General features: G+C 42.9%; 1 protein-coding gene across 3 annotated transcripts; it reads right to left on the reverse strand.

Annotated features, from left to right (window-relative positions):
* Positions 1–901: 901 nt before the first annotated feature.
* nemf (nuclear export mediator factor) lies at positions 902–13,058 on the reverse strand. Of its 3 annotated transcripts, none has more exons than XM_086127910.1 (32): positions 12,909–13,058; positions 12,720–12,788; positions 11,626–11,728; positions 11,347–11,472; positions 10,966–11,114; positions 10,781–10,848; positions 10,601–10,690; positions 10,458–10,531; positions 10,296–10,366; positions 9,637–9,712; positions 9,417–9,557; positions 8,394–8,602; positions 8,153–8,329; positions 7,378–7,441; positions 7,218–7,306; positions 7,038–7,141; positions 6,902–6,964; positions 6,696–6,808; positions 6,195–6,252; positions 6,041–6,099; positions 5,230–5,350; positions 4,946–5,165; positions 4,818–4,860; positions 4,695–4,744; positions 4,041–4,179; positions 3,026–3,103; positions 2,771–2,953; positions 2,162–2,197; positions 1,760–1,866; positions 1,621–1,664; positions 1,317–1,396; positions 902–1,243 (listed from the first exon to the last, which is right to left on the reverse strand). In XM_086127910.1, exons 1-32 carry the CDS (start codon positions 12,965–12,967, stop codon positions 1,166–1,168), a joined length of 3,141 nt encoding a protein of 1,046 aa, XP_085984036.1. In that variant the 5' UTR covers positions 12,968–13,058; the 3' UTR covers positions 902–1,165. The 3 variants fall into 3 exon arrangements, with proteins under 3 accessions (XP_085984036.1, XP_085984037.1, XP_085984038.1); XM_086127911.1 differs by having other exon boundaries at positions 11,626–12,645; positions 12,909–12,986; XM_086127912.1 differs by lacking the exon at positions 12,909–13,058 and having other exon boundaries at positions 11,626–11,672; positions 12,720–12,781.
* Between the last annotated feature and the right edge of the window lie 1,194 nt (positions 13,059–14,252).

Here is a 14,252-nt window from a genome sequence, read left to right on the forward strand (position 1 = left end):
TTACTAAAGGAGCAAACCGCGCAAGAATATGATTTGGAGAAAATTGATTAGAGAAATATTCTCCAAGACTTTAATCCAATGAGGGGCAGGTGGGGCAAAGCATTTACATTGACTTCACTTCTGTTGGCAGCTAAATGCATTTGCGTCTCGCTAGCATAACAGCTAAATGCTAACGCACCATATTTGCTTTGAACTCTTGGCTCTGCTAATTGATCCGATTCTCAGAACGCTACTGTGTTTACATTCCATGATCGCTTCTTAATTCGGTGAGTTGTAGACCAGTAGCATCATTTTAAAGTCTATTCTCCAGCTTTAAGATGATTAAACTGTGAGTATTGTTGTATGCATTTGTTGCCACAATTACCGCAGCATTGTGCGAGTTTTGATAGCTTCGGCATTTTGTATCGTTGTTTTGTAAAGTGAACATTCACTTTTTGGTTGGTTTGATGCTGTTCGTGTTCTTTCAGAATCCAATTCTGTAGCCAAGAGATCATAATCATCCGTGAGGACCTGGTCAACAAAATGTGCCGAAACTGCGTGAGGTTGCCAAACACCAATCTGGACATACCCAACCATGTGAGTGTCTTACAAAAAATATATATATATTTTAAGTCCCACGTTGGCACTGATAACGCCGCTGCTGTTTTTGTCAGTTTGTCCGGAGCATCCTGTCGCAGGCTCACCTGGCCCCGCTGCCTCTCTCCATCACTCCTGTGTTTTGGGCTTACGACTACACCCTGCGTGTGTACCCCGTCCCCGACGTGGTGGTCTTTGCCGACAAGTACGACCCATTCAGGGTCACGCACTCCGACTGCCTTTGCGTCAATTTTTAATTGTACATGAAGTTATAAATATTTGTACTTTTGTAATCTTTTAAATAATAAAATGTAGTCTGTCGAAGTCATTTTCCATCATAAAACCTTTATTAGCTGTACAATACCTCTCGAGTGTGTCAATCAAAACCGAGCATTGTTTTTGGAAGTAAAATTATGCTATACCAAATGTGGCCTGGGAAAATGAAATTTAGTCCAACAAAAGAAAAATCCTTTTCTGTTCTGTACATTTTTTTCTCCAGATCAAAGAATGATTTTGATCATGATAGGTCAATTTTCATATGTCCAAGTATCGAAAAGTAGGTGGCGTTTTCACCGCGTAGCACAGTGTCTTATTTCCTCTTGGCAGCCAGCAGGTTTGGAGCAGACACTTTGACTTTGCCAGGCATGTTTCTGGACAGATCGGCATCCTGCAGTACGAATTAACCAATCAATTCTGGCCATAAAATAGTATTTATGTTGGGGGGGCGTTGGATTCGGTACCTTGACGCTGCGTAGCAAGTCTTTTTCTCTTACAGAAGCCTCCTTGGATTTCATGAAGCTCAAAAGTGCGGTGCGGGCGGCTGCAACGAACAAAAAGAGTAACACGCATTTTGGGCAATCGCGGTGTAGTGGTTCACATCGGTGACGTTTCATGCAATTGATGTTAATTCAACTCTCGCACGTTCACACTGTGGCCAACTACTGATCAGAGTGTCGTCTGCCTTTGAGCCATTTGTAGTGCAGCGTTTCGCATAGCAACTTGGTGGTTCACATACTTAACTGTGGCCCCCCCCCAAATATTTACCTTTGCCTTTCTTTTGTGAGCCTGGTGTCAGTTTAACTTTGTGCCTGTTGGTGTGAAAGGGGGAAAAAAAAGCATGATCCTTCCCTTCCATGCTGCTTTATTTAACACAGTAAGTCGACCGGATCACGGCGGTACGCACTTGCAGTTGGTTAGTGCAGTGTAGGGGGCGCACAGGGGCACCGCAAACAACAGCACGTCCTCGGGGTGAGGTTGGCCTGTCAGCGAAGTGAGAAGGTTCTCTGCTTCCTGGTGCGCGCACAAACACACACACACACTATCATAACATTGAACATACTGTAAGGAAATGATTCTGAAGTGTAGTGATTCCCTCCCGTAGTGTTCAGTGTGTAATTTGAGGTGAGGCTCTTACAATGAAAGTATAAAACCATCACGTCTCCAAACGCCATCTTCCAACCAATCACACGGCACTTAAGGATAAAAGTGGATTTGTCCCCACCCACCAAAAACGTTCAGTTTGTACTTCGCTTTTGTTGGTACTTGGTGTAAAAAGTTTAAGCAGCACTGCAAGGTTTGTAGTCACCTCTGCCCCAGGGTTGTCTGCATCCACGTTGTCCTCCTGAAAAACGACACGCACATCGCCATGCGTTAGGAGCATAAAGACCAGTGATGTGTTCCTCGAGCTGGTCCTTGGCCGAAAAAAACGACCATGTATAGGAGGGCGTTTTAAGCCGAAAAAAAAACGAACATGTATAGTAAAAACGTCCTGAATACATTTAAGAAATACTCATTGAATATAAACCTAATAGGGGTGTGAGGTCTGGAATTTCAAGTCACTTTGTGGAGCGCAGGTTTCAAAGCAAACATGTGAAGCAGCATTCGGTAGTTTTTATTCCACTTGCGTGCAGCAAGTGGAATAAACTGCCAACAGAAGTGAAGTCAGCACCGAGTGTAAATGCTTTTAAAATTAATGGATGCATACTTTTGTCGACATGAAGCTCCTCGACTCACTTCAACAAAGTTCACTGGCAGCGAGATATCCCAAAATGGTGGAAATGCAACATTCATATAGCTTTTAGCTCAGCACAGCGAATACTTTTTCATTGAAAAGCGGGGGGCTCGTACCAAAAATAAATAAAATGTGTGAAATTGCAAATGCCGAACTGGGAATGTGAGGGGGTGTGGCTGATACCTTGTCCTCTTGCTCCGCGGAAGCCGCCTCCTCGCCATCCGCGGCCATCTGCTCCGGTTTCGTGACGGTCGTCACCATCGTCTGGCGAGGTTTGGGAGGGGGCTTCTGAGGGGGCTCCTCTTTGCCCTTCCCCTTCTTGCCTTTCTTAACTTTGTCTTTCTCGTCCTTGCTCGCACCGGCCGACTGTGAAGAGCAGGAGAGCGTAGATGAGTGCCTTGTTGTGTTTGTGTTTGTTGGTGCGTACGTGCGGGGTACCCCAAGCAGCTGCATCATGAGCTCGCGGTCTTCTTCGTCCTGGTCCTTATACTTCTCCTTCATCTTTTTCAGCTTGTTCTGTTGCCAACACAGCAGAACCGATTGTTTTAATTGCAACGGTCCTCGCAGCTTCCGCCCTAAGGAATTGTTCTCACGTCGCGATTTTTTTTCTTAAAAGCGGCATCGAGGACAGCGACGTATTCAAATGTCTGCGTAGAAACCCAGCAGGACTTCAAATGGAATATCTGTACTATTATTTTCCTTCTTTTTGTTGTTGCTGAGTCCGGGGAAGCCCAATTACAAATCACACAAAGTGTTTGAGTTTAATTCCAATCAAAACACGCAGACGACTACGTAATTTGTGACATATGTACATCACACGATGTCATCTTTAATTTACCCGCCTGCATGACAGGATGACTTTGAGGAGCGAAAACTTCATTCCTCTCAAGATTTGTCCTTCAGAAGATGGAGGAGGTTGCAAAATTGGCTGTTTTTCGCTTCTTTGACAGCTTCATTTTCGAGCTGCAACTCATGGTTTTTATAATCAACTAATATGAACATTATTTTGTCACTAGAACATTAAATAGAGAAAAAACAATTTCCATCCCTTGATTCAAAAACGGGACAGTATTTCAAAATGGCAGTGCAGAAAATACACAAACGTACTAAGATTCAGTTTTTGGTTTGGCCCATAATGTCAAAATTGGCAAAAATGTTGATCGTGGTTTTCAAAAGTCAAAGCAGATGTTTGCAAATGTTTTATTTTGATTCTACTATTGTTTAATTTTATTTTTTTTATTCAGTGATTTGGATTTTAGAGCACATTTGTTCGTGATTATTTCTTTGAAAATGCTTTTGTTTACTGGATGATCAAAATGATTGTCAATTAATTTGATCATCGATTAATTTACTCATCGTTGCAGCTCTGCTTCCGTTGAAGACTCGTTTCTTTACCGTCACATATTGTGTCGAACAGCGAAAGCTCCATCTTGTTCTGGGCAAAATCTCTCACCTTCTGGCCTCTCTTCAGCGGCAGCTGGGGCGGTCCGCTGCCACTTTTGGATCCCCGGTCCTCTTCCTGTTCAGCGGGCGCAAGCTCAGTCTTCTTTTCTGGTTCGCTCACTTCCTGTTTCTGCTTCTTCTTCTCATCGCTAAACAAGACACCAGAACTCTTTTTACCCAGAACTAAATTGGTGGGCCAAACCTTGGCCATATACTTTCTGAGAAGTGAAACACAAAATGTCTGCCAAACATGGCGCAAATATACTTTCCAAAGTATGAATGACTGTAAGATCCTATGAATCATACTACTCGTTTAAATAAAAGATCCCAAACTGGTTGTGGTGGTGGGGGATATGATACACGGGGGCTTAAAAAAAAAAAAACTTTGTTGAGATGTTTACCAGCACCCAAGGCTTGAAAAAAATAAAAATAAAAATAGATTTATAGCACATTTCATATACAATGTAATGCAAAATGCTTGACAAAAAAAAGCAATAACAAACAAAGTTAAAGAGATTTCAAAGTCAAGAAAAAAATAGCTTACTGATATTACGAAAAGTGTGCAAGAACAAGATTTTCGAAAACATGATTTTAAAATAAGGGAAGCAAGCATAATTTATGACTTGGATTTAAAATAATTTTTTTTAAAAATCCTTGGACTCACCGTCTCTGCTTAGCAGTCATGTGCTTCCTTCCTTGCGTGTCGACGTCGGACTGGAGAGACAAGCGTTCATTTAATACGCCTGCGAGACGTCATTCTGGGAAAATAGTGTCCAAAGATGTGAACCTGAGAGATGGCTTCTTTCTTGAAAGTGACGTTTTGAGAGCTCCTGGAATGAGAGGGGCGAGGGGGGAAGTATGACGACTTATCCTGAAGCTCCGGAAAGGTAAGATGGACTTTACAGTGTTGGTTACCTGATAGGCTGCAGGTGAGTGAGGGTGATGGTGGTGTCAGGGTAGCTCAACTCCTCACTGATCTCCTTCCCGTCATCGTCGTCTTCGCCGTCGGAATCGCTGCGCTCTGACGTCGTTCCGTCCACATCCGCCATCTCCGCCGCATCTTTTCCATCGCAGTCACCGACATCGTGCTCTTCTTTCTTATCCTCCGCTCCGTCTTCGGCGCCGCTATCGTCGCCTAACAGAGGCGCTTTGGCGTCAGATGATTGTTGGAACGGTGGAGGTGAAGGGTCAGCGCTTACCCGAGAGCTCCTCCCCTTCCTCCAACATCTCGGCCGTTCTGGACGCCATTTCCTCCACGTCCTCCTCCACCAACTTCACCTTGCGCTCGCCTCTGTGACGGAACACACTTTGCTCGTCTACCTTTAGAGGGGGTTGTAGTCAGAGAGATCATTTTTGTTAAAAAAAAAAAAAAGAGCTGAGAGGTGAAAATCATGCTCATATTTTCATTTGCATCCGCTGCACAATCTTGTTAAACATGAAGAAATGTTTCCAATGTGCTGATTTTCAGAAAGTACAGAACATTGACGGGATTGGGTGGTTCCTAAATCGCATTCACAGGCTAAACTGAAACCCGCTCGAAGGTGTGAAACCCTCCACCCAATCCATTTTCTGATCCGCTTATCCTCACAAAAGGTCGCGGGCGTGCTGGAGCTTATCCCGGCCGTCTTCGGGCAGTAGGCGGGGGACACCCTGAACCGGTTGCCAGCCAATCGCAGGGCACAGAGAGGCTAACAACCATCCGCGCTCACACACCGAGAGACAATTTTTGAGTGTTCAATCAGCCTGCCAGGCATGTTTTTGGATTTTGGGAGGAAACCGGAGTACCCGCAGAAAACCCACACAGGCTCGGGAAGAACATGCAAACAGACAACACACACCCGCACGTATTTTAGAAACACCCCAATATTACATTTTCCTCACTTTCTGTTAAGGAATAAAATGTCGATCCATTTCACAAAAAAAAAAATAATAATAATAAATCCAATGAATTGGCCTGTCTGGAAACATGCAAACAAGTCTTGAGTAGTAACTTCATTTGATGGTGTTTACCTTAAAGAGGAATCCAAAGCCCATAATCAAGTAGGAAGGCGGCAGATAGTTTTTTTTTCCTGGGGAGGAAAAAAAAACAAACCCCAAAACAAAACAGTGATCATTCAGTACCTGCTTTGCTGAGTAAAATTAAGCCTTCTGAAAGTTGTCCTACCCCTGATCATGAAGCTGCCAGTGGTCAGGTACTCTCCTGTTGGCGCAGTCTTGGACACCTAAACATGATCAGCGGTGCTTGTAAACAAGAATGAAGTTGATTGTGTCAACTTGTTGTACTTTTTAAGACGATGTTTTGAGCTTTTCTCCTGGAGCACCTGACGTCATTAACATTCAAAACCTAAAAGAGATTGTGACGGTGAGTTACTATTTTTTTTTAACTACGTTCTCTCAATGAAGCATGCACTGGTTTTTTTCTTTGTTTTTGTTTTTTTATTCAACTGGTGGAAGAAGTTGGAAAAGGTTTTTGGCCAGGATTTGAATATCTGCCAATTATATATATTTTTTAAATAGCTTTTTATTTATTTTATTTTGAAAAAATCCACAGTGTACTGTGGAATTATCCTTTTCCTGTTTTTCTTTTAAATTGTGAACATTTATTTTGAAGGCATCTTTGTTGACAAGAGTCAAAACAAAATCAAGGGTGTTCTCAGTGACTCACCTGATGATGGTGGACCCACCAAGCACTGGTGACGATCTTGGCATCCCAGGCAGCACTGTAGCATACCGACATGGTGCCCGCCTCGGTTAGCGTGCGAGGGGGGATGGGACTGCCTGGGAAGGCAAGGAAGGAGGGGAGGGGGCAAGGGGGGTGGGGGGTGAGATGAAGTTGTCAATCATCAAGGAGCCAAATGCGAGTGGACGAACCTGCAGGGTTTTTGATGACACAGCTGGTGGCGCCGTGGAGGTCGGCGTGGACATAGATGTCACCTGGCAAAAAAAAAAAGCACAAGATGATGAATGACAGAAGCAGGCGCGGTAAGCCCGCCTTTATTATTATTACCGGCCCGCAGGTAGCGCTTGACGATCATCTCATTCTGCTGCTGGTCTCGCCCGGCGATGACGAGGTAGTTCTCCGACGTGATGAACCACAAGAACTTCTCAAACCTACACAAAACGGGTGATGACACGACTGAGAGGACACAAAGAATCACCTGGCGAGTGCTGCGAAGTGCCCACCCACCAGTAGACCTTCCTGGCCTTCTGAATGGTGGTCACCGTCTGGACCTCCTTCAAGGTTTGGTGGGTCTTTTTCTCTGCCGATTTCATGGCCTTCAACGAAGTTGAGAAAAGCATTTTGGATGATCTCGTCCAAACGAGGTCGGTTAGAAGGCTGCTCTGACCTTGTCTGCTGCTTGAATGGTCTTCTGTTCCTTCTTTTCAGCACTGCGCTTGCAGTCGTAGTACCTAAAAACGGACGTTGTAGGCTTGAGTAACTGGGCTGAAACCCCAAATGCAACCTTAAGGAGATGTTGTGCGATTCATTTTTTAAAAATATACATATGTAAATTTAAAACGCTTCTTTAAAAACTGTATACCTCACTATAAGGCGCACCTAAAAGCATTTGATTTTCTCAAAGCCGATAATCCGATGCACCTTATATATGGATCAATATTTTGATTACTTGGACGTAGTCTTTTAAATATTCTGTAAAGTGTGTTGTTACAGCTTCCGCGGTTGTGAAAGCTCAATATAAAGCTTGTATAAGATTGTATTCTCTTTAGCGTAGCTCCATCTAGTGGATGCATAACGCAACCACAGTCACTATGGTAGCTTCTATTCTATGCGCCTTATAAAGCGGTACGCCCTATACATAAAAACCATTTTAAAATAGGCCATTCGTTGAAGGTGCGCCTTATAATCCGGAAATGACAGTATTGTAAGGAATGTGCAATATGGGCACAATATTCTCTTGCAATATTTTAACATCGTTTGATGACAACTGTATTTTTAAAAAGTCAAAAATCAAACAAACCCCCAAAAATAAAATCTCAAAATGTATCACTGAATTCAAGTGTGAAACTCCTGTTGTGCGCTGCACCGTGATTGGCCAGTTAGCATTTTTTTTGGGGGGGGGGGGGGGGGCGTGGCTTTGCAAAAGGTGACTTCTTACGTACTTTTTTGCATTGGCGTAGGCTGACAGGCTAAGATCCACATCCACCAGCATGGGCTTGTTCCTCTGCAGCTTCCTATTCTGACCTTTGTCTTTATTTTTGTTTTTCTTGCCCTTCTCTTGCAGGGCCTCCTTCAACTCTTCCTCCTCCTCCTGTTCCTCTTCAGTGATGTAAGGATTCCTAGAAGAAGGGGGGAAATTTGCGCAAGGAGCCATTTTGTTAAGCGTCGACCTGTTGGTCTCACTTTAAAAGCATGGTGATGTGGTTGGTCTGCAACTTGAGGTCCTTGATGGCGCACGCCACGGGGTCGCCGGCGGCCTGCGCCTCCTTGACCAGCACACCGATCTCGGTCCAGTCAACCTGGTTGGCCAGGGCGCTGCGGATCACCTGCAGCGCCCTCTCCACCATGGCCAGGTTCATCTCCACCAGCTCGCCTTTCACTCGATCCACTTCCTGTCACGTGACCCACACGAGAGTGCGACAGTAACGTCAATACAGTACTCTTCTTCTCGACCTCCTCTGGGGAATATACTTGACCAATTTAATAGATTTTCAGACCACGAGCGGGCACCAGACCCAATAAATAAATAAAAAACTAGCAGGCGGTTGACATAATAATTGGAATCATTTTGTCTAAAGGCACAGAGGGAGTGCTGTAGGACTGTCGGTGTCACAGTTTTTATGTTTTTAAAGTAAAAAAATGGCAAATTTCAAAATTTCAAGTCAAGTAAGTCTCACTTGTTTTCTGAGTTTGGTTATGTGACACTGGGTAGCTGAGCCGTGACTGGTTATTTACCTGATAATATGATGTCATTTTCTGGTGACAGCAAGTGACGAATTGATTTGAAGTATATTTTCATTCGAAAAAAAGCTATATATTTTATTGATGTATTTCTAATAGTTGTTACTGTTGTATTTTTAAAGTGCTGTCTGAAAAAGGCTGAGTTCAGAACATTATTTGAAATGTGATTTCAATAAGTGTCCACTAGAGGGCTCCAATTCCCCCCATATGCATGCAGCAATATTTTCCACTTAGTTTTTATTTTTATTTTTACTTTGCAGCAAGACTGCCTAGCCTCTGAAACAATAAGTGTGTGAAGTCAGTGATGCGTCTTTCATGTCGAACTAATTCAATAAGAATGGGTTTAAAAAACAAACGAAACATATTTGATGTATGGAGACCGATTGAGACTGTTTTAAAAAGCTTAAAATGTGACACACGTATATGACTTGGCCACATCAACCGTTCTTAAGTTGAGCTCTTCACCTGAACTTGATGCAAGGCCTCCAGCCTCTGCTCGTGGTCCCTCCGGACGTTCTCCAGCTTCTTCAGGGCCTGCTTCTCCTGCTGCAAAGCCTTCATGTCGATCTTCTGGCTCTCCATCTTGGAGAAGAACTCATCCACCGCCTGTCAAGACAACATTGCGACAAGGCATGAGCACCGGAGAAAAACAACAGACAGGACGTGGTCAATGTCTTTTATTTACCTTGTTGAAGGACTCAAACTCCAAGTAGGGAGTTTTTAAATGCTGGACAAAGAGGAACGGGTGGAATTCATCGTATCTGTAATTGCAAAAGACTGTGAGTCGGTAATTCCGATAAATTACACGATCGTATTTTCAAGTCTAAGATGTACTGTCATGCCAAATTCTGTGAGGAATTGATAACTAATCATGCATGCCAAGTAATTATTATATGTTGTATATTTTTACAACAGTATTCAATCATTTTTAACGGATGATAAGTCATTGTTTTATCATATAAATATATAATTATAGTTATATTTATAAAAGATGACATACACAATACATACATTTTTATCACTGATGAAGTACAAAAAAAATGTATATTTTATTGTATCATTATGAACCACCACATCTTTATGATAATAAATAATAATTGCATTACGGTAACTGTGATTCAACGTGACAAAACTAAACGATTGCGCACGTTCATCAATGGAGCTGACCATAGCTACAGTAAGTTTATCTTCCCCACATCATGACATGACTTAACAAGTGGACTCCATATCTATCATCTTACTTTCTTGAAAATTGTGTTCTGAGACTAATAAAAGATTAACTATGAAAATATGCACAATGGCACCAGCAGCATATCCCAGCTAGCACGCCGCGTCGTGACTTACGTGAGTAGCTCTTCGCTGGCTTTCCCGGGTGTTAAACTTGCTTTCTTTTCACTCTTTTGAATGATGAAGCCCTTCAATAAAACAAAGATAATATTCTGATACCTCCATAAGCAGACCAAAAAAGAAGAAGAAAAAAAAACGACAAGACTATACTTGTCATACTTTGCCGCTAAAGTTCTCCGTTTTCTCCATGTACATCTCGGCCATTTGCAAGGCTTCCAGGATTTTAGGTGCAACTGAAAGCGAAATGCAGAAAGTCACCATAAATCGCATCACCGCAGATGAATATAAGCTTGAGACCATACCTTGGGAAGCATCCACTTGACTGTCGACTTTCACTGAGCCAGACAGTCCGGCTTCGATGAAACAGTGTTCTAAGAGAGTGGCTCCGTAGGCTGTGCAAGTTTGGAAAATCAACTTGAGCAAAATGATCACGTGAAGAATGATCAAGAAGTGAAGTCTAATCTCTTTGTATCATTACGTACTAAGGTGAGGGTTCAGCACTCTTTTCACTTGCTCTCCATTCTGTGCTTGACTGATGATTTCAGTGAGTCTGCATCGAAGGAAATGGGTTTAAATAGAGAGAGAACAAAAAAAAGTTGGGTTCATAAAAATCCACAGTAAAAACACGGTACATGACACCGAGTGGGCCATGGGCTCAACAAGTTACCGTTGTAACGTGATAAGTGGTTCTGGAGGTCTCGCGCTTTCCACGGGATAGCGCTCCCGCACGGCGATCTTGACGTCTTCCGCTTCGGCGTTGCGAAAGCGCAGCAGGTTGAGGATGGTGTATTCGTGGTCGGCGAGAATGATGTTACCCTGCAGAGCGGATGGAAACACATAGCACGCATGTTTACATCGAGTATATCGAGAGAAGTGTGCTTGACCATTTTGCTAGTATCGGGAGCAAGATCGGGCCTCGTTGAATGATGTGGTTTTCGTATGCCCCACACACTTGCTCTGATAACTGACACTAAATATCGCATTTTTTTAGGGGGGGGGGGGGGTTATTAAACCTTAACGGTGATCTTGACTCATAGCGTGTTCTCACCCGGTCATAGAGTTCGACAATGAGGTGGTAGGCGGCCTCTTCCGAGCCAAACTGGAGGTCAACGATTCTGTCCATGCCGAGCTGCTTCACCTGAGTCAGCCGCCGCGTCTTCAGGTGCTTACGACACTACAGACACACGCATAATAACTAGTGCGTATTGGATTATTCGACATATCAAGGGAATAATCCACTGTAAGCATATTGGATAGTGACAGTCCGGGAACAATAACAACAATGACAATGCTATTTCAAATAACATGGGCTAAAAGAGGAGCTTACTTTCATGGCAAAGCCTGATGGCATCATATTCTTGGGCCATTCGAAGTCTGTGGAATGAATCCGAATTCCGGATTCAAGCAGGAGAACCGCTTTGCTGTCAGGCCTTTTTCAACAAAGTTACACCGGTGATATTTAACATCAGCTACACCTGCACCTACATCCAATGACATCCATCCATCTAGAGCAATTGGTTACCCTTCTTAGTGGAAATAAATGTGGGAGGTAGCGAGACAAAATCCATGCAAGAATGGGGAGCCCCTCCGAAAACCCCCAACCAAACCCGTAACATCAGAAACACACTCATGAAATTGTCGCAAGCAGATGCTAACGTAAATAGCACATAGCTCAAAGTATGATGGCTCATCACTGGCATGAAAATGACCAGAGAAGCTTGACAAAAAACAAAACATCGAAGACATGTCCAGTGTAAATTACTTGTGTTACTTTATTTTAGTTGTTCAGTGGAACATTGACGTATGAGTTTAATTAGATCCATGACCAAACTTTTAACTCAAATTACCCATGCCATATCAATTAGGGCAAATTATTTAGCGATTTTTGTCACGGTCCTCTTCCCATTATTATTTTTTTCAAACGCAACCAATAAATTAATCTCTATCAGAATTTTTAAAAAAAATCCCATTTTTGATACATATTTTTTGGGGGGTGTTATAGGTTAGTCTTACACTAAAATAAAGGAAAATGAACCATGAGGCCACTTGTAAGTCAATGTACCATTGAATTACCCATACATTGTATGCTTTTTAAATTCAAAAGAACATTAACAATTTAAAATTGTGACCGAAGTGACTTGCGGTATCGTTGACAAACACATGTTGAGAGTGATGGCAGAATTTTCACCCTGGGATGAATTGATTCAGATTTGTAGTTGTATAGGTGTAGTTATATATGTATGTCGCAGTGCAGTGCAACAGCATTAATATGTTTCTAAAGTAAAAAAAATGATTTAGGTCATCATTGACATCATAGCTTTTCAGTCTTTGTTGACGTCACTCAATTCTGGGGAGATAGAGTACAGAAGTAAACTTTATACACGACTCAAGTGATGAGTGCATTCAGAAGGCGCTGCTTACTTTTGTAGCCGGATGAGGTACGTCTTGTTGTCTATGTCGTACACGTTGTTCACCCTCATGCCCATGTAGCTGTCACACACACACGCCAAAAAAAAGTAAAGAGTGAAATGAACGGCACGTAAGCGAATGTAAACACATTAGCAATTCGGCTAGCAGACCCCAGATCGGGCTTTAATGATGGTCACCTACTTAGCATTTATCTCGGCAATGGCAGCCCTAATGTCCGCCGTGGTAAACCTTGTTTTCATGATGACTTAAAACGGTTTACAAAATGAAAAACGGCGTTAATGTTAAGTCAGCCTTAACACTATCGAGCACGCCGTAGACAGTGCGCATGCGCACGGTTTGTGACACTCGTCAAGGATTTAATACGCATGCGCAGATTATGAGACTTTCGAATCAGACAACACGGATGGACATAAAGCGCTTTGGTTGTATAAATTTATTAGAATACATTTCGCTTTAAACATTATAATGATATTGTGGTGTATTTGTGTATATGCAACAGATACAGTATGACGTAAGGTTTTTTAAATGAAACAATTGCACACAAACTGACATTTCACATTCTAAATCACGAACAAAAGTGCATGACAGCAATTTTATAGAACATAAAAAAATATTCATTAAAAAAGGGCTTTATAAAATTAAGTCTATCCAACAGTGAGAAAAGTTTACAGGAGTAAGTGAAGTTATGTTTGAAGATTTATTTCCAATGATTATTACAGGGTGGGCAATTTGCGGCCCTTGCACCCCATGACTTTACTCTCAGTGGTCCCCTTGATTAATTCCCATCCATCCATTTTCCGATCCGCTTTATCCTCACAAGGGTGGCGGGGGTTGCTGGAGTCTATCCCATTTGTCTTCAAGCAGTAGGCGGGAGACACCTTGAACCGGTTGCCAGCCAATCGCAGGGCACACATACAGACGAACAACCACCCGTGCTCACACTCACACCTAGGGACAATTTAGAGTGTTCAATCAGCCTGCCATGCATGTTTTTGGAATGTGGGAGGAAACCGAAGTACCCAGAGAAAACCCACGCAGGCATGGGGAGAACATGCAAATTCCACACAAGGAGGCCGGAGCCGGGATCGAACCCACGACATGCGAACCACTGGCACACCGGGCCGCCTGATTAAATTTCCACCCCACAAAGAAACGGGGGAAGAAAGAGGGGCAACTTTGATTTTTCATGTAAATCAGCCATGATTTATTTACACTTACAGCAGGTCTTGTACTGCCCTGTGCTACGTGAGTAGGCCTAATATTTTTTTTGTAGATTAAAATGACATCCAGGACAAACATAGTCTCTCAGTAATGTTAAAGTTTTGAGTGAGTTTTATTTTATTTTATTTGGGGGGGGGGGGGGGGGGTTGCGGGGGGGGGGGGGACACAAAATGAGTTCTTGCACCTAATGTTGGTTTGCTGTGCAGCAATCGTTGAATGGTACTTTTGGTATACGATCAAGAAACCTTGCTCTGGTGGGTGGGGTCTATTTTTTTATTGTTCAAACCATTTCTTTCTGAAGGC

Source organism: Hippocampus guttulatus, chromosome 13 (genome assembly GCF_054856545.1).
Source record: "Hippocampus guttulatus isolate MCC_2025c chromosome 13, RoL_Hgut_1.0, whole genome shotgun sequence".
Lineage (NCBI taxonomy): Eukaryota > Metazoa > Chordata > Actinopteri > Syngnathiformes > Syngnathidae > Hippocampus > Hippocampus guttulatus.